Source organism: Botryllus schlosseri, chromosome 16, assembly GCF_051294905.1.
Source record: "Botryllus schlosseri isolate E-star chromosome 16, Bs_hap1, whole genome shotgun sequence".
NCBI lineage: Eukaryota > Metazoa > Chordata > Ascidiacea > Stolidobranchia > Styelidae > Botryllus > Botryllus schlosseri.
The window spans coordinates 7,052,786-7,072,921 of record NC_137251.1 but is presented as its reverse complement, the minus strand read 5'-3'; the positions used below and the strand labels follow the sequence as shown (position 1 = coordinate 7,072,921).

The following is a 20,136-nucleotide window of genomic DNA, read 5'->3' as shown; positions in this document are numbered from 1 at the left end:
TCTTTACCATTTATAGACGCACACCTATCTATATAAACCGAAATCACAGCGAAAATCGTATACTTCTTGTCCTTTCGCTTGTAAATGCCCATATATAGCGAAGTCTATGCGAAAATCAAATTCTCTTCTGTGTTTTCGCTTTGCGAATGCCTAGCCGGGGCTTGCCCCGGTAGCGCTCATAACAAGCTTTCACTGTCTATTCTCTCAAAACCGCGCATAATAAAGAAACGGTGATTTACTCTCTCCTATTCATAAAATTACCGAGCAACCGGGGCACGATAGCTCTATGCCCTTAAGGTGTGATGTAACAATCGTATCTATAGCTGAACTCTGTTACCGTCATATGCGTTTAGTCGACCTTTGTTGGTATAGGTCGATTTTAATGGGGTTTCACACCATGAAAACTCTTGAAACTTGTTATGTCATGTCGTGATGGTGGTATTTAACACTGCCCCAAGTTTCAGGGTTTCTACTTAAAGTTTAGGGTAGTAATTCCGTTTCCGAAGTTGAGTGTGTGCTGATCCGTCATGTATCGCAAACAGATTTTACTCAAAAGCCGGTATTGGTATCCATTGGTTTTGACGGTGTTCAATACTGAGATCGGTTATGACATTTGGCACTGTAAGTCTTAATGTTAGTATCGAACGCTGTACCAAGTTTTAAGTTTGTCACTGAACTGTGTTAGTGGTAATTTCGTTTCCTAATTCGAGTGAGAGCTGACTCGTCATTTATCGCTAACAGATTATACGCAAAGCCGGTATTGGTCTCTATTGATTTTAACGATGCTCCTTACCTAGATCCGTCATAAGCTTTTGCACGGTATGTCTTGATTTTAGTATCGAACGCTGTGCCAAGTCTCAAGGTTGACACTCAATGATTAGGGCAGTAATTTCGTTATCAAGGTCGAGTATGGTAAAGATGTGCTCCGATCTGACACTTTAGCCTACAACACATTGCGGATTTCACGCAAAAGCCGGTGTATCTGCGGTAACGTTAAGTGAGATGATGATATCATTCTCAGTTTGCATTCAAATATTTACTTTGATCGTATATTCTCCAATGTCAATTTCACCGTGAAATTGTGGCCTTCAAGCCATTTGCGTACAACCCTCGTCACTTGATCAGCCTATTCCTCAGTAAATTTTACGCAAAATTCGGTGTTGGTCTGTTCGCATTAATTTTGACAGTGTACCATACCGAAAAGGGCCATGAGGCCACTTCTCGATAATGTCATGTAACAGTACACCAAGTTTAAGGCTTTCATCCACGTATTTATTCGGTAATATATTTTTCAAAGGCGATTTCGCAGCAGACCTATAAGACAGTAATAAAAACGTATGTGTCGTGTTACAGTCTCCAGTTTCAAGGCCAAAATCTCTTATGCTGTACCGAGACCAAATTTCCGAGGCTGCTATTCTTAGTCCTTTACAATGATGTTTTGGACTCAATAGGACAGGCCCAATCTATGAGATAACAATTGCGTATCTGTCCGAATTCGTTGACCTTTCCAATTAGGCTTACGCTATCTCTCGAGTTATAGTCATTTCCATTTCTGCAGATAATTAGTCAGGTCTAATGCGAACATGAACCGTGTTGAATCTTTGTTCCGTACGCCGTTTACGCAGTTACCACACTTCCAGTCACAGCTCACCAGCGGACCTCTCGTGGCACATACGTTAAAATCACTGTTGCCGGGAAATTCATGTTACCGTACCATCATTAAGTTACTTGTTTACGTTGGAAAACGCCATTGTGACGTCATCTTGATAAAAAGTCGCCTGCAGCCCTTGCCCCACCACCCGATATTGTCACGAGCCGCCACTGGTTATAAGTAGGGATGGACGCGATGATTCAAGTACGTGAATCCAAGTCGAGTGTCCATTGTAACGATTCGACTCGAGTAGAGACAAGTCGATATTTTGAGGAGCGAAAATATTCTTTCAATACTTTATTCCACTTTTGGAGCCTCGAAACTTCGACTAGCTGTAGTTCAGCATCGAAAACGTTGCACGAGGCTACGGATATTTACGGCAGTAACCAGGTCACAAGGTTCCGAGGCACAAGTCAATCTCACTTTTTTTAGTTTTGACTCGACCAGCCGAGCCACAAGTCAATCTCACTTTTTTAGTTTTGACTCGAGTCAAGTCGAGTTATTTTCAATTCATCAACGAGTCGAGTCCGAGTCCACGTCAGCTAATAGAGGGTCATTATGTTCAGTTTTCAGGTCAATCTGGTTCAACCCACTTTTTTACCTCTGCTCAGTGATGTACAATGACTCGAATTGATAATGTAGTAATTTTCCTCAAGTCTTGGCCGTTTCTGACCCTATTTTCCAAGTATCAGTACTGATAGACGAAATACCAATAATGTGGTGACTTTACTATTCTTCCAAGTTACCATGAAATGTCTGTCTTGGCCGTCCAAGTCTTGAGTCATATGACTTGGCTCGAGTCGTGCACAATAACTCGAGTACAAGTTGAGTCAATACAAAAATTAACTCGAGTCGAGTCATTTTTCGCATTTGGAAGAATGACTCAAGCCAAGTCACCAAGTCAAGACTCGACTCGTTACAACCGGCAATTCGGTGTCCTAAACATAGAAGATATGCGGAAACTAGAAATCGCCAAGTTTATGTATCAGTTCCACTGCGGCCATCCCTCCATCAAATATACCGGACCTGATGTGTGTTGTTCACATTCAAGTCGAAATACAAGCAATTACTACTAAATGAATACTAGTCCGTCCTCAAGATTACGGGACCATGACCTGACCTATCGATCTCGTCTTCCATTACATGCCACCACATTTTTTGTTGCTTGCTTTTTTCTATACTTCCATTTTTACTTTTCATTCAGTGTGCATGCCTCCCCTTTACATCGCCTAGGCCAAAGTGGGTGTCTGATTCCTAAGACTACTCCGAGTCGTTTCGACACCTTCCTATCTTTTCATTGTATCGCATCTTTTATGCTGTATTGAACTGATAAAAATTGCTAATAAACTGAACTGAACCCTGGGCAGTAGTGACTGCCATTATGGACTCCTAGCATTGTGAAATAGTCGTGGTTCAGAAATACAAAATTTTTTGGATGGTGTATCACTGCTATCATTTTCCTTGTGGCGTCATCAAATAGATAGATATTTGAACCTGTCAAGGTATTATTATTGTTATGACGAGATAATATGTGATACTCGGAATCGCCCAGATCATGATTTTTCCCAACCGTACTTATGAGGAATTGATTGGTCTGATAATGTTATTGTAATTATAGTCTCGTCTTCACCATCACGACTGTTCATGATCCAGTTAAGGGTTATCCAACATGACCTATGCCAATGTGGGCTTATGGTGATGTTAATTGGATTTGCAAGGCCTCTCAATTCTTTCCTTCCTCATTGTTTCATTCCAATTGCAGTTGGTTTGAGGGCCCTCTGTTGCTAAGTATTTCAAGCAGTGTTATGTGACCTACTTGGTTCATGACGGTTCAATAGCACAAATTATACAGTATGTGAAAATTGGCTCGTTGGTTAGCTTAAGATTAATCATAATCACTTATATTTGATACGTCATGTAACCAGTGAAAGTTAATCCGGTCATAATTCGCAGCTTTATTACTTCTCACCATTAAATTTTACAGACTGTCGACAATCCAAAAGCCTGGTACAAGAATATGTTCAGGCAAATCCATAAGGTCGATCAAGAAGGTCAGTGGGAAATTGTATTATGCTGCAGATTCTGATAGACGTGACCATTAGCAATTTAGCAGAGTAATAGCCAGAACTTTTTCACTTTGTCTTGATATCTTTGCTGGTCACACCTATGGTTCTGAATGCTTACTTATTCACAGAGGAAAAAGATTTCACACAAAATGATCACCCACCAGAGGAAAATCATAAGTAAGCTTGATTGAATCTTTTCAATGAAATGTACCAGAGATGGTGTTTACATTGTATGTGAGCGTTACGTGGATAGTGTGTTTGCCGGTATTTACATATTCGCGCCCTGTACATATTCAACACAGTACTGGCCTTGTTTTATTAAGTCGTCACTCGTAGGCAAAGGCTACATTGAGACTTGCATGGTGCTCTGGGACCTGAATGTCTAAACATTTTGTGATATTTCCTATACAATTTCCTTTGTGGATATTGATATTGTGGACATACGATGCTCTTTTGGATTCTCTACTCGTTGCTGACGATTACCCCTTACGATTGTGAACCGAAAATATTCGGATTCATTTCAATATGAATGAATATACTATTTAATTGTATATTGAAGTTCTGTACCTCCAAGAAGCTGTACAATATTTTTTTGTTCAGACCAATCGTATCAAACGCTCCCACGTACAGGCCAAAGAGACTAGGAAGAATTACAGACTACACCCCGTCTGAACCTTATGTGGTGGAAAGCAAACCTGTAAGTTGCACTCTACCTATTTTGGTAGTTTATTTCACTTGAAGGATGCTTAGCTACAATGGTATTATCCAGTGTAAAAGAGTATTTTCGAAATTCTTCCTTGACCAAGATATGAAACAAATATATTAAATCTTTGTTGTTGTTCATACAAACACTGTAATGTCCGCTTGATGGAGTCAACAATCCAAACCAATCACCTTGCCGTTTTTAAGATCTGGGGCAAAGGGATGGCATCGGCTGAGTGAAGTTCAATGTTTTGTAAACTTTGATCTGCAATGTTTGCAATGTGCATAGCGCATTCTCTAAAGAGCTATCCGGTACTGCACTACACATGCAAATTTGTGGTAACTGTTTGGAAATCTGGTCAGGTCACCCGTGGCTATGTGCTTGCAGATTTGCAGTCATGTTCTTTTACTACGTCTGTCCTGTAAATTCATGAAATGAATAAAAAATCGAATTTAGAGGTACCACAAAATTGGGTATCCAAATTTTTCAATGTTGTACTTATTTTGACTGGCGAGTAAGTATGTTCCAATATTTTTGTTGTTGTAGAGGATTTATTTGGATCAGCTCTTCTGTATCACAGATATCACTTGTAGTTTGGTATCAACTAATGTTCTTTAGCAAAAAAAAATTCGTAACTTAGTAGTCTTGACAGAATTGAAATTGCTACTTAGAAAAAAAGTCAAGCCGATTATTCCTCCTGGAGTAGTAAGGAGATCCAAGGTAATATTGATGCCGATCGAAAACCAGGGTCGAACAATGCTGCGCCAGTAAAACCTGTCGTAAGTTGTATGGCTGTGTGTGGCAACAAATCAGAAATCTGGCATGCAGCATGAGTCAATAGCCTTGTTTCATATTTCTGTTGAAGGTATGTCCTTACTTGTGGTGTGCTCCTGTCACTGGGGCCTACGATGACTTGAGTAGGCCCCGGCTCCAGTTTTAAACTGAGTTTGTCGATGACATGTAAAATGTTGTCTATCTATTAGTTCACATAGCGAATATTTTTCTTTGGAATGTGGAACATGTCGATGTAGATCACACATCTATCACCTATGCAATGTGCAGCATCAAATTTAGCAGTAGCAGGGCGGACTATGCTGAGTAGCAAGCCTTTCACCCGTCTCTGTCAAACCGAAAATAATTTTGATATATGTATAAGCCACTTCCAACTTTCATCTGTTGTGCTATATGTTTCTGTGTGGTATCGTAAATCTATATTGATTTCATGTTTGTCTATTCTATGGCAACTAAGATTTTATGTTGACTTGTGTTCATCTGATATTGCTTTTTGGTTTCGACACGCCAATATAGTAGGCCTGTTCAGTTTGTGGTGATGTATGAAGGTCACTTTATCTGTTTTTGCCGTACCTACAAATTTTCAACTGTATCAGCTTAATGGGCACCTATTCTTGTTCTTTGCTGTTCTGTTTTCACCTTCTGGTCATTCTACGGGCTTTGGGCTGCTCTGCTTCTCACATATGCCTATAATTGTCGCTTCCGCTCTGGTGTAAGCCTCTTCGATAATTTCGAAGTGTCGTGGATAGCGTTAGTTTTTGTCCGTCTTTGGGTGACACTACGCGCCTACAAAGTGAGGTGACCAAAATTACAACATATGAATTTCTTAGGATCAATTTGATGCTGTATGTATGGTATGGTATGAAAGTTGTTACTGGGAATACGTTTCAGATTGAGGACCGTACATATCATATTCAAACATTAGATTCCTCCGATTGAACGACCATGTTGAATGCAAATAATAATCAGTCGTTTCATTCAAATCGCCACCGCCATACTTTCCCGTTATGTCAAATTTCGGCAACCACGCCTACGCCAATTCACTGCATTGTTGGACCTGCGTTATTGCAACATTGTAGCATGGTATGATAGTGGCCTGGTATGACTTGAGGATAGGCATCCGACTTGGGTGGATATGGGTTTCAAAAACTCTAACCGCAAAAGCAATAACCGTCTCGCGATACACTGCCAGCGCCGCAGCTCAAGCTTGGAAGAATTCGTAAACAGGGAATGGGACAGTTATTTTGATGACGTAGAAAGGTTCGGGGTAAGCAAGCAATGAATTAGTCTCAGTATAAACGCACATCTCCTGTTTGTTACTCGTGGGTCGCGGCATACTGACATTATTACGTCTTCAATATCGAAGTAGCAAAGTGTTGCGTTGTCTTATTGGCGCCACTTGTCCTACCTTTTTCGTTTCTCTTACTCGATCTCTCTCTCTTTCCTTCCTACAAAGCCCAAGATTTCGTGGCTTCTGGAAAACCACGAGGTAAGGATAGGTGATATAATCTGCCTCGGAATCGACATTTCAGGATCTTGATTCGACTTCTTGTTTTCAGAATGGAAACCGAATTCCTCCTGCGTCCACAAGGTAAGCCCATCACAGGTCATAAAATTAGTAACTTGATTTGAGGCATTCCTACATAAACTTGTTCGAAGTTCGAACTATGCTAGATTGCGGCAATTTGACCTTTCTGGCTTTAACGCGTAAATCATAATCAGGCGCGGGTGGTCAACGTTGTCATCATCGATGCCCACGTAGAAGTAAAGTAGTAGAACCAGCGACATTCACGTATAAGAGTCAGTATTATTCCGAAACTGTAAAAGTACTTCTTTACTGATCCCTCTGGGATCAGGTTATTTTGTGTCGCTATCTTGACGAGTGGCTATCGCTCTCCAGCAAGTAACTGAGGTTTGCAGGAAATGTTCTCCGAAATTTTCGATTAGTAACAACTCGGTGCCTTTAATTGTCCTGGATCGTACTATCCTGCGCGGTTAGTACGGATGTCAGCAGCCGCCACTGTTAAATTTGTCAATGTTATTATTATTACTAATGTGTGAAGTGAGTCATGTATAGCTGGTTCTTGCCGTGTTCCCCAGCGTTTTTGTACCGAGTGCGTATCGGCGTTTCATAAAATCGGTGCCGTTTACAAGTTCAATTCCCACAATAGCAGCGTTTTAACTGTGTTTTTGATATCCACGATCGATGCTTAACTCGCAATTTTCACGAAGTACCGCGCCGATAATTCATGCGTAAGTGGACACTATGCCGCGACTGCGTTAATCATAATTCGCCTGCACAACTTCGGAAGATTCTGTTCTACGCCTTGACGCGTATCACCAAGCATAGGAAGGCTTGTCTTGCTTCAGCTGTGTGTAGTAGACGCTCTATTTCGTGTGGTGCATGGTGCTCATGCAGAGAGTTCTCGTAAATTGTACAGTCTTCCGATTGATTACAGCTATAATCCGCCGCGCAATCACGAACAGAAGGCTGCCGCTGTAAAAACAGATCGAGTTGAACCAGTCCACGGCACAGGTGAGGATATAGCGATTGTCGAGCGGCGAAAAATAACTTTAATACCGCTCCATTAGGCTAATACCGTGTGATTATCACAGATGGGATGATGCGATCGTTGTGATCGACTATTTTAGGGTAATGACGGTTAATAGGAATCGAAAGAATTCGAAAATGATGCCGTTTTGGGCGGTTGCAAAATCAGTCGTGGAACACCTCGCTATTTTTAAGCTAATTTAAGTCGCTAAATGTAAAATATGTTTGCCCACCCTATATTGGGGGAAGTGGATGTCTGGTATAGCAGCTACCTAGAATACCAGTGGTAGCTATACTTGGCCACCGAATCCAGGAAGGCACACCTAGCTTATCTCGCTGCCGCTGCGTAGCTTTTGACTCATTTTGGGGGAATCACTTACCGTTGTGCGCTCGACTGGGTATTTTTGACGCGTTTTCGCCCGACGCAGCGTTTTTTTTCGGTTGACATAATCGACATTCTGGGAAATTGCTCGGGCGTAATCATCTGGGAAGTGTCGGCGCGAAATTGGGTCGCGCGTTATATTTAGCTTGTTAAGTAGGAGTGGAATAGATGACCGCGCTGCTGACAATTGTGGGATTATACATTTTTGATTGCCGGTGGTATATCGATGCGATTTCGAACGCCCTGGAAGTGTCAATGACTTTGGCTGTTACGTGTTTCATATTGTTTGCTAAAACGATTGTTTAATACCCATAAAGTGTGGTGTCAGGCCATCATTGGTGTGATCTAATTTCAAATTGGTCAGATTATACTTATTTTGAAGACTGAAATCATATCTGTGGTCGGCTCCCACATCCTTCAATAACTCTCGAAAACCCGGTAAGAAATGTCGGCCGACGCATATCGATTACAGCTATCCGTGCAACCGCAATGTCGGTTTTTGGGCAGCCAGTCATTACCGCGTTTTTGAAGCGTCAAACGACATTTGTTTCGCCACTCTGCCGTATCTGTATTTCCGTTTACGCCGCGAACTATTTTGCAGAATACGAAGTGAAAGACCTCCCGCTGGCAGATCACGTGGTCATCGAACCGAAGCATGTCGTCGTCATGAACACGAGCAAGTCAAAGGTCGCGCATTTTTTGTGAAAGTTTTTCGACGTTTATTTCCGCTTGGGAAAATAGTTTTTTTTTTCGTTTATCAAAATGCTTCTTTTATTTTGGGAAAAACCTTATTCTTTTTTCCAAAAAGCTTCCTAATTCTGCGCGAGAAAATAGAAACTATTGTCTGTTTAGGAAAAGCTTCTAATTTGTGCTTGAGGAAAAACCTTTTTCCGTTTAGGAAAAACCGCATATTTCCGTTCATCAAAAGCTTAATATACATTTTGATTATATATTCGTTATGTAACAAGGCTGTAACGAAGTCGGAAGGTTCCCAGTCACGTGTCGATCTCACTTAAATAGCATCTACTCGAGTTACGGTGGGGAGCAAGGGTGGAGTTCAATTCATAATGTTGAGTCCGTGTCCAAGTCGTTGTGTTCAGGTTCAGGGTTCACTTTCGAGTTCAAGTCATGTTCAAACCCACTTTTTAGAACTCTTCTTGGGTGATATGAAATGCCTCGCAGTAATAATTCACTGAATCTCCTGGCTCTGAACAGTTTCTGGCGCTATTTTTCAAGTCACCTGTTCTGGTAGTCGAAATATCAATGATTTGTTAACTTTTCTAATCTTTGAAGTTCCAATGTCGTGGCCGCCGGTAACTCGAGTCATTACATCTCTGTTATGTAAATATAATAGGACCCGAAGCTTCCTATTCAAAAGCTTATTTTTGTGAGGGAGAGAAGCTTTCTTCCGTTTAGGAAAAGTTCCTGATTTCCGTTTAGGAACCGAAACGCGAAGAGGGCCGGCGGCAGAACGCGCGCGCCAGGTTCGATTTCGTGGCCCAGTCGAGCAAGCAGTTGGGATTTAAGAAGGACCAGGTCATCGTGATCACCAAGACCATCAACAAGGACTGGTATGAGGGCGAAACGCCCGATCGGAAGTCGTCGGGAATGTTCCCCGTGTCATATGTCGAGGTAGGTCGCGCGTATTCGAGAATGCGAGAATTGTTTTTGTTTTCCTCGATACGCGGGCGGCGGGATGTGCGTTGCGTTTTTATGAGGGGCGATCAAAATTTATGGCATGCCACGACTCGATCGATTGTCGGTTACGTAATGCGACGTAATCGACAAATATGATTTCACGATGTCCAAATCACTTTCTACCCTCTTACACCCATGCGAGCTACGTCAGTAAGCGTGTACAGTAGGCCTACATATGTTGCTTTGGCGCGGGGATATTACCTAATATACTAACTTTGCGAGATGATCTCGATCATCAGCTATGCACTGCGAGAGAAAGTCATTGTTTTCATCCTGACTACATAACATACGGAAAGCAGCCGTGATGATACAGAACAAATACTTGTGCTATCGATACGACCTCAACTAGTCTCTGACACTCGCACCAAACAAGTACGCTGCGTCTCTGCTGTACACGATGTGGTTGCACAAATGTGTATCAATAAATGACAATAGCAGAAAACTGGTTTGTTTTAGCGACATGTCAAATAACAAATCGTGATCTCGGTAAGGTGGACGCCACGTCGAAATTGTAGCGTAGTAGTTGCTGCCTAACGATTTCATGATCGGAAACACAAGACATGTGTTGCAATTGTCATGAATCCGTGGAATGGCGCTCTTTGATTGCTCAACAGCGACGCGTCCGGCAGTCATTTATTCCTCCAGAAAGGCCTGATATTTGCCATCAACACCTGACAACTTCGCTTCAATTCGGTATCCGCAATATCCTAAAATCGCTCGTACACACAAAACCGATAAATTGATACACTTAATTTGACCAATCGATTTACCAAATCCGTAATCTTGGTTTTCGGCGCGGTTATTAAGTTATTATTCCTAAAAAAAGTACTCGCGCTTCGACAGCGTTGCGGTGGGCGATAAAATGTTAACTAGCGGGTGTTATTAAGCGTCGCGGGAATAATTGCGCCGTAATGGCAATGGTTTGTCATGGAGGCTGTCTTCGTTACGATCATACTAAGAGTTATTTTATGGTTTCGATACTTCTTCCCGCTGCGGAAGCCTCGACATGAATCCTAATCCGTTCACACTTTCGTTTGTGTGCTTTGGAGTCGAGTTTTGCCACAATACGGCAGCCTGGTCTGTGCCGACAGAAGGTGGTTGTGAACCATCTAAATAAATATAGCCTTCGCCTCGATTATTAGAAATTTCATGCCCGTGACGTCATATTTTGTGATTCGTTTGTTGATAGACGATGTTCTTTCGACTTGTCGACTCTTTGCTGACGATTACCCCCGACGAGCCTCGGTCGAAAATATTCTGGTTTATTCTAATATGAATATATTATTCAATTGTATATCCAAGTTTTATGAGTCCCTTCAAATCCAAATCCGTAAGAGTTCGGTATCATATAAAGGTTTGAATCCTGGTATTGACTAAAATTTGTTCAAAAGACTCACGAGAATTGAAAAGGGGTAGAAATTTCAAATCCAGCTTCAAAGTAATCCTAAGTGAATTCACAAGTTCGTTTTTTTTGTCAAATCAAAATTTCATCTCGACTATGCCTAACCGTAATCGCCTTTCGGAACGAAGTGAAAACTGCCGGCGCTGGTCAATTTCGCGGCGTCGCGCGCTATCTTCGCGCCGCTAATGAAAGGATGGCGTCCCGACGACAGCTCAGCGCGCAGTGCTATTTTTAGCGCTGCCCGCCGCCCGGCAATTACGCTCCGATCTGCGGTGTGTAATCGCGCGCTTGTTCCGCGCGTAGGATGCGAGGCTCGAAAATTGTCGTTGAACTCGCGCGCCGGTCTCGTGATAGGAAATATCGGCCTGGTGTGAATCACTGTAGTAGTCAAAATGCCATGAATATTGAAACAACAACGACAACTTACACGCAGGTACTAGGCGAGGCTGAAAAGCGGGCGAAGAAAAAGGGTGCTGCCAAGGCGAAATTCGACTTTACCGGGACGAATCCGAAGCAACTGTCGATTCAAAAGGGGGATTCGTTGGAGCTGATCGAGAAAGTGGATAAGAACTGGTGAGTAATGCCCACGATTGGGCGACACGCCTCGCGAAAGACATGCCTGTACATTCGGGTCTTTAAAAATGACTTTTTTTCTCGAATTGTACTGGCTACGTGATAGAATTGTTAGGATACCGGTACCTAATTTAAGCCTACACACCAAAGCTGGTTTAATTCCAGCCAGTGGCCTCATTGCTACAGGAGAACAAAGTTTCTATTTATTATATAAAAATAAATTACCTAAAATTTCAAAATTTTCTATTCACCCCATAAAAGTGTTAGGTTGTCTATAGAAACGATGCTCACCAAATTTGGCTCAAGTCTAACCAGTGGAAGCGGAGTTATTGCCGTCGAAAAATTTGGATTATCAATAAAATAGTATATACGGGGACCAATTCTTTAATTATTTATTATAGGTGTGCCCGCCGTAAATATTATTTTATTCAAATCCAAAGTTTTCGACGGCAATAACTCCGCTTCCACTGGTTGGAATTGAGCCAAATTTGATGAACATCGTTTCTATAGACAACCTAACACTTTCATGCCCGGTGAATAGCAAATTTTGAAATTTTTGTTAATTTTTATATAATAAATAGAAACTTTGTTCTCCTGTAGCAATGCGGCTACTGGTTGGAATTGAACCAAATTTGGTGTGTTGACTTGAATTAGGTAACCTTATTATCAAGTAGCCAGTGCTATTTGAGGTAAAAGTCATTTTTGAAGACTCCTACTGCACATTTCCCCATTATTTTCGATTTTAAGTTGCTACTTCAACGATATTGCAGCCTCAGATCGTCTAAGTAGACAAACAAACATCGTCGGTGCTCGGGTAGAAGTAGAAGTAACGTAAATTTCTGTGCTCAGGTACAAGTAAAAGTAGGTATTTGAGGTCTTTTGCCCAAAAAACAAAACTGTTAGTGGAAGTAGTTAAATAATTAGTGCGACTCGTCATGATCTGTCTCTGTACGCCAAAAAAAGTAGAAGCACCTCGATACTTGATTCCTGATCTGGTAGCAGAACCAGTAGCGAATTACTTACTGCTTTTTCGGAGTAGGTACACTTCACTTCTACTACACTGTTGATGGACTTTCGGCAAAACTGAGCCTGTAGAATATTTACTTTTGTCTTAGTATGAAATCCCGTATATGTGGTCGGTGGTGGCCGTAATTATCCGGCGTTCCCACGCAGGTACAAGGCCGCCATCGGGCGGAGGACAGGAATCGTACCGTCCAATTACATCGAGGTGATATCCGAACCGGAGACGGCCGGCCCCAAGTCGACTGCCGCGCCAGTGCCCAAAGTCAAGTCGCCTGTGTCTAAGGAGGCTCCCAACAGGTTCGCGGGACAAGGTCCCGTGTCGCCGCCGCCCTCCGGGGACCCGGAAGGTGAGCGTTTAGATTTTCGAACAATGTGGTTTGATTTGAGATGGCTGGTTTGCTTATAGTCAGAGATGGTCATGGTCATGGTTATTAACGAAATATTTCGTCTGTCCCGGAGTAAATTTTCCCAGCACACAGTTAGGGTTGCATTTAAAACAACATTCAATTTAAAACAAACCTGTTTGAAGCAAGGCCCTTGTTTAAAACATATTTTACATTTATTTAAAGACATGACGTTACGGATATTCAAATGTGACGTCATAGTGGATTGACAATTGAAAATATAGGGTAAATATAGCTTCTTTGACGAAATATCTAGGTACTATTGCTGGTGAACCGACTATTTTGAGGGTTCCAAGCATCCCATTCGTATACGTCGGCTATATCGGGTGGTAATTGTCCGTAGGCCCATACAACATGTATTTACACAATTATTGCATGATTTTACAACTGGAAGAAAAAAACATGTTTTTTTTCTTCAAAAAGCCTTTGTTTTGAATGCAACCCTAACACTGCTTTACTCGAGTGGCCATTTGTACTCAAGTACAAATTTCCGACGTCGCTTCGACTTCTTTTTTTCCACCTGTGCTCATAGATTACTCGGGTTAGAACAGATTCTCACTCGGCCCACGCAGTGTCTGTTTAATATTACGGCATCCTTTGTGTCGCCACAATGTACCGGCAATGCTGCGGTCACTGCGTAAGATACGGATTTGTTGATACTTTAAAAATTCTGCCTTTTTTGCTGATAAATATAGCTATTCTAAATATAGCTACATACGTACCACGAGAGCAGCAAAGTAAGTTGTTGTGATCTCGGAATAAGTCACGTTACGGACATTTTGGTATCCTCACAGCCCGAGTGTAACAACTACTGATTTGAATATATTTACGCGGTCGTTAAGTTCCGTTTCACGATTGCTAATTAGCTAATGATGATCGCACCTAATTTCAAGTTTGCTTTTACCGAACTATTTGACAGATTGACTTCGCCAAGCCGACGGGCAACGATGTCCACTCCGGTATGACAATGAGTAGTTTTTGTGCGGTGTTATCCGTTAACAGTAGCCATTCATCTCATCATATTAATTGCCGTCAAGCACAGTCGAGTGGTTGTGCGCGTGTCTCATTTCGTATGGAAATTAGGCGATTAGCGGCTATCAGCGTTCGGTTGATGCCGGCAGCGATCGCGTATCACTTTGTAGCGCGGGCTATTAGACTTCTCGCGGCTTGCCTTTTTGATGTAGTCTGTAGTGTGTGGTTGTTTTTGGAGTTGCGTTTGAAAATGGTGGATTTAAGATTTGCTGTTTTTGTACAACTGGACTTGGAGGTGGGATTTTGGAATTTCTTAGAACGTTTTGGAACAGGGCTGGGCGAAACGATGCGACCACTCAAAATCCAAATCTAGAATCAATTGTAATGATTCGAGGCGATTATTGAGAATCGATGTTTACGAGTAACGAAAACACACGCCCTTCACACTGATATAGTTATTCTGCCCACGAAAAGTATAATTTCTGTCCATTATTCCCCTCACGGAAGCCTTCAAGACTTTTTAGCTCGTAACTCGACAATCAAAACATGACCGCATGACCGTTACAACTACATTTCCTTGAATTACTGATCCACCCGTACGATATTCACGAAGCGCTACGAAATAGTGATGTTCGAGAAGTGCAAAATTATTTTCAATGACGTGTTGTGCAATAATTGTCCGGGTCATTATTACTGTTTTAGCGTCATAAAACTCCACTTGACTCGAACCTTTATAGTACTGACTCAAATTCGAATCAACCTTGCGCTCGATTTTGTACAGCAACATTTGCTTGTGTTATTCATGGGGTTTGTCGACTACAATGGTCATTTACACAAGGCCTATTGTCTTTATTTTGATTCCGTATCTGCCGACTTGTAGCACGGCCCACTTCCAGGTTTTTTAAGACACCGCTTGCGCGTATCAGATGGCGAGGAGGAGCCTAGATAAGCCTGTAACACTTGAATAGAAATTCTGGAGCCGACCTCGGTCGGACTCGAACCCGCAACCCATTGGTGTTGCAGCTGTGGATCATACCGCTACGCTATCTCGCCACCACAGCACCATTTGTAACTTAGTACCGGACATGAACTCGTCTACGGATCATTTACGTGAGATTTTCGACAATTTCAAACATTCGAAACAACTCTTGACTGAGGATAACTGACACGTACGAATTCAACTCATGATGTGGCTTCGAAAATGCACGTTTTTTTCGTAGTCTGCGGCTATCAGCAATTCAGCATGTGACGTGCGCAACCGAATGTTTTGCGAACTCGGATCGGTCGCAATGTGAGCTCCGTCGCGCGTGGGCGACCGGCCGCGTGTCGTATGTAAATTTATGCAAAGCTCAATAACGGTATTGGGGATTTCCCTGTTTTTAGCGGTATCCGCGAGCGAAAATAGATCGCGCTTCCAAAATATCTCGCAGCGTGTCGTGTTACGTGCTTTGTGCTGGTGAACTCAATGGCTGGCGGATGCCACCTGATGTTTGATATGCTCGTAACTCGAATGTGGAATGTGTCCGTAATCGGGCGAATGTTTGTGAGGCCTGGGGGGGAATTTGATAAATCGAAAACGATACGTTTGCAAATACAATTGCGGCTACGGGTGTCGAAAGCGACGAAGCGATTGCGTGTTTTCGATCTTATGCAAATTGAGGTCGCGAAACAACATATTGCGTAATATGTGTCGCGGTAGATATGCTGCACCGTCATGGTGGAAGCGGACGCCATAATACCGTATGAGTATTACATTGTGTAGTAGTTTGTAGAAGCGTTTGCGATTAGGGAAAGTGATACTTCAACTTGATATACAAAGGAAAGTGACGCGGCATGTGGGTGTGGGTAGAAGTATATTGTGTAGTTATTGCTAAATCCGGCTTAAAATCCGCTTGTTTTCCGCTCTTTCGAACTTTGATCGTAAGGTGCCTCGTTACTCGCATATCCACTCATCTCCCTGGGTTGTAAGTACTCACCTTCCGCTATTACGTCAGTTCGATTGATAAGGTTTGAGCTGTGAACTGGCCGAGATATTGCAGTGCGTATTTGCTTTGCACTTCCGTGTAGAATTACTGGTCGAGCGTCGTGTCAAATATGAACTCTTTGTTACCGTCTCAAATCCTCAATGCGAAATTCCCAAACGGGGGCGTACTATTATTGGTTACTACGCCGCAATTATGAGCGAAATTGAAACCTGGATCAGTTGTCAAATCCCACGCAACCAAGGCAGTCTTTGTACCGCGTGCCAACTCTAATGTCAAGGGACTCGACCTCGCTCGCGTCAAGGGTTGAGAGAAAATATCTTTAGATTCAGTAATGAAACTTACGCCGGTGCTAACCTTTCTCATATCCAAGCTTACTAGAATGCGTTACTTGCTAGCTAAACCGACCAAGGACCACCATCGCTTGATAAATGCGGCCGTCAATGAAAACCAAACTGATTATGACGTCACATATGTTTCGTTCCTGCAACACTGCGATTGCCGCTACCGGAAATGCGACTTATATCCATGTGCGCAGCCGGAAATGAATCGGGATGAAATCGGTAGTGATGTGTGACGTCACAAACGTGGATGTGAATCCGAAATCTCTCGCTCTACACGTCGGGAGAGCTTTCAGCTAGGAATAGTTTCGACGCTGATTGCTTTCTTGAATATCGTATGTTTGGGTGGTTCGGTCCAACCCAAATCTTTTATGACGGTGGTCGGCAGCCCACGAAGAGTTCGTCTACTTTTTCGAGTGTAGTGTAGTGTAGATTCACAATTTTAGTGGTCAACGACTCGAGGTCACTGGTAATTTTTTTAGATCGAGTTAATCTCTGTACTGGAAACATGTGTGTTACTGCCTTGTTGGTCGCCATTTGAGTGACCTCAAATGTAGGTTCGCCATCGATATCGAGGGATCAAAAAATATCCAGCGATAAACTTCAGTAGCCTAACCGCGAAACCCTAAGACATCGTCCTCCAATAGAAGGACGGTATGGCATTTGGCGACCCAGCTATAGTGTACGGGCTGAAATAAATGTTCAGTGTTTCATATCTGCCTTTTCCTTGAAGACCGGCCCGCAGAGCAAAAATAGGTTTCCGACCCCAGCTATGACAGACACCGCCCCTAGCAGCTCTTATCAAAACCTCGCTTCTCGTTCAGACAAAGCGAAAATCACGCGCGCCGCCTTCCTGGCGAACGAAGTAGTGAACAGCGGCGCCAAGCTCTCGAAACCGCGCCCCAGCCAAGGAGAATACGACATACCCGAGCTGACCGACGCGGCCTTGGGATTCCAAAGCGAAACGGACGGCAAGCGCACTTCCCAGGTGTCAACCGTGTCTTCATCCGGCTCTAGCAATCAGGCCGAAGACCCAGCCAAACTCACAGCCTACGGCACACCTGCCGCTACAAGCGTAGACGCCAGAGTTAACGCGAGCGTCGCAAATGCAGACGCGAGCGTTAGCGCGAGCGTTGACGTTAGCGACGACTTCCCCGTGCTACGAGAGAAGTTCGTGGCTATCTACCGGTACGATCCGCAGAACGAGGATGAATTGGAGCTTGCGCCGGGCGACGCAGTGCAGGTGGTTGAGAAATGCGACGATGGCTGGTTCGTAGGCACCTGCGAGCGCACCGGTGCCTTCGGCACGTTTCCCGGCAACTATGTCACGATCGCTTAATCCGGCTACACGCGCGGACTTATTATTTGCAATAAACCTCACTTTTTCAAACTGCCGCCGGGCGCGATCCTGTGTCCAGACTTGATAGAGGGTATCATATTCTTTCCTTTCCAATATCGCTCTTATTCGGTGTTCTAATCATTGTCGGGTGAGCGGGTATTTACTTATATACTTTTGTACGTGCTTTGAGTTGTGTTTTATCACCGCAAGTTCACCGCGTGGCTGAATATAGTGTTTGCTTACGCGTGTCTGTGTGATGAGTACGATGAGATAAGTCTCTTGGAAACACTGGGATTTGACCGTGTTTGGTTCCAATGCTCGTTTCGAGTCGTGGAAGGTCACTATTTTCGTGCATGACGCGACAGGATCGTTTTCGTTCGCATTGTGCTTCTCTGTCTGCTGGTTCCGCGTACGTTTGTTTTAAAACCCTGCACTTGCCTCCGTCGTGATTTCATCGATCTCTACTTTTCTGCGAATGAACGTATATTGTGATTATCGAATTCATTAAATTATCGGCCTAATTGCATGCAATACTACGTACGGTGTGTTGTTTTTCGGGAAGCGGGGAGGATTACTGTGTTAAGGCGTTGGCGCCATCGTACGGACGGTTCCGGTGGTTAGTGCGGCGCATATTTGATGTGAAATTAGTAACAGAAGATGTTGTCGTGAAACAAATCTGGTTTCGCCGTTTTTCGCGAACGACAGGGCTTACATTGTCAGTAGCAGGGATGTTCGGAAACTATTTATCGGGAATGAAGTAGTCGATGGATGGGATGTGTTTTAAACATGTTGTTTCGAATTGACTTATAAATGCAACCCCCTGTAACCTACAATGGTGAAGTGAATCAATGCCAAACATTTTATACACACTTTTGTTATGGGGCCACGGGTAAAAGCATAGTCTCGTATTGGTGGTTTATAATATGTTTGTACTACTTCATCGCGCGCAAATGGGAAAGAAGTCAATGGCCGGACGAAGCGATGAAGCTCGCGTCCGACACCAGTCGGCAGCCATTTTCCTCACAAAGCCACCCTATTCGAGCTGCAGATTGACTATTCTCACGATAAGGTAGCATTCCACCAGTGGCGGCTCGTCCTATAGGGCAACTGGGGCATTGCCCCACCTAAAATTCTGTTCAATACCGAACGTTTACCATTTATAGACGCACAGCAATCTATATATACCGAAATCACAGCGAAAGTCGTATTCTTCTTGTCCTTTCGCTGGTAAATGCCGTTTTATAGCGAAGTCTCTGTGAAAATCGAATCCTTTTCTGTGTTTACGCTTTGCGAATGCCTAGCCGGGACATGCCCCGGTAGCGCTCATAACAAGCGTTCTCTGTCTATTCTCTCAAAGCCGCACATAATAAAGAAACGGTGATTTAGTCTCTCCTATTCATAAAATTACCGACCAAGCGGGGCAAAATAGGTCTGTGCCCTTAAGGTGTGATGTAACAATCGTAGGCCTATTTATATCTGAACCCGGTTACCGTCATATGCGTTTAGTCGACCTTTGTTGGTATAGGTCGATTTTAATGGGGTTTCACACCATGAAAACTCTTGAAACTTGTTATGTCATGTCGTGATGGTGGTATTTAACACTGCCCCAAGTTTCAGGGTTTCTACTTGAAGTTTAGGGCAGCAATTCCGTTTCCGAAGTTGAGTGTGTGCTGATCCGTCGTGTATCGCTAACAGATTTTACTCAAAAGCCGGTATTGGTATCCATTGATTTTTACGATGTTCCATGCGGAGATCGGTCATGACATTTGGTACGGTAAGTCTTAATGTTGGCATCGAACGCTGTACCAAGTTTTAAGTTTGTCACTGAACTATGTTAGTAGCAATTTCGTTTCCTAAGTCGAATGAGAGCTGACTCGTCATTTATCGCTAACAGATTTTACACAAAGCCGGTATTGGTCTCTATTGATTTTAACGATGCTTCTTACCTAGATCCGTCATAAGCTTTTGCACGTATGTCCTGATTTTAGTATCGAACGCTCTGCCAAGTATTGAGGTTGACACTCCATGATTAGGGCAGTAATTTCGTTATCAAGATCGAGTATGGTAGAGATGTGCGCTTATCTGACACTTTAGCCTACAACGCATTGCGGATTTCACGCAAAAGCCGGTGTATCTGTGCTAACGTTAACTGTGTTCCATACTGAGATAGGTGATGAGATGAGGATATCATGGATATCATGAAACAGTTTACTAACATCCTCGGTTTGCATTCAAATATTCACTATTATTCTCCAAT

The 20,136-nt window shown here is 43.0% G+C and overlaps 1 protein-coding gene across 8 annotated transcripts in view; it reads left to right on the top strand.

The window, feature by feature from the left end:
* Positions 1-18,415, top strand: part of LOC145459106 (vinexin-like) — a 29,932-nt gene extending 11,517 nt beyond the window's left edge. For 5 of the 8 annotated variants that reach the window (XM_080337716.1, XM_080337709.1, XM_080337712.1 and 2 more), the window contains 13 exons: positions 3,636-3,702; positions 3,846-3,894; positions 4,318-4,414; positions 5,092-5,199; positions 6,405-6,479; positions 6,669-6,701; positions 6,772-6,803; positions 7,672-7,748; positions 8,747-8,832; positions 9,586-9,777; positions 11,679-11,818; positions 12,992-13,188; positions 17,365-18,415. In XM_080337716.1, the coding sequence (XP_080193842.1) occupies positions 3,636-3,702; positions 3,846-3,894; positions 4,318-4,414; positions 5,092-5,199; positions 6,405-6,479; positions 6,669-6,701; positions 6,772-6,803; positions 7,672-7,748; positions 8,747-8,832; positions 9,586-9,777; positions 11,679-11,818; positions 12,992-13,188; positions 17,365-17,879 (1,668 nt within the window). In that variant the 3' untranslated portion in view covers positions 17,880-18,415. Of the gene's footprint in view, positions 1-3,635; positions 3,703-3,845; positions 3,895-4,317; positions 4,415-5,091; positions 5,200-6,404; positions 6,480-6,668; positions 6,702-6,771; positions 6,804-7,671; positions 7,749-8,746; positions 8,833-9,585; positions 9,778-11,678; positions 11,819-12,991; positions 13,189-14,164; positions 14,205-17,364 lie in introns of all 8 variants that reach the window. The other 3 variants (XM_080337713.1, XM_080337710.1, XM_080337711.1) reach the window with 3 other exon arrangements.
* The last annotated feature ends 1,721 nt before the right edge of the window (positions 18,416-20,136 follow it).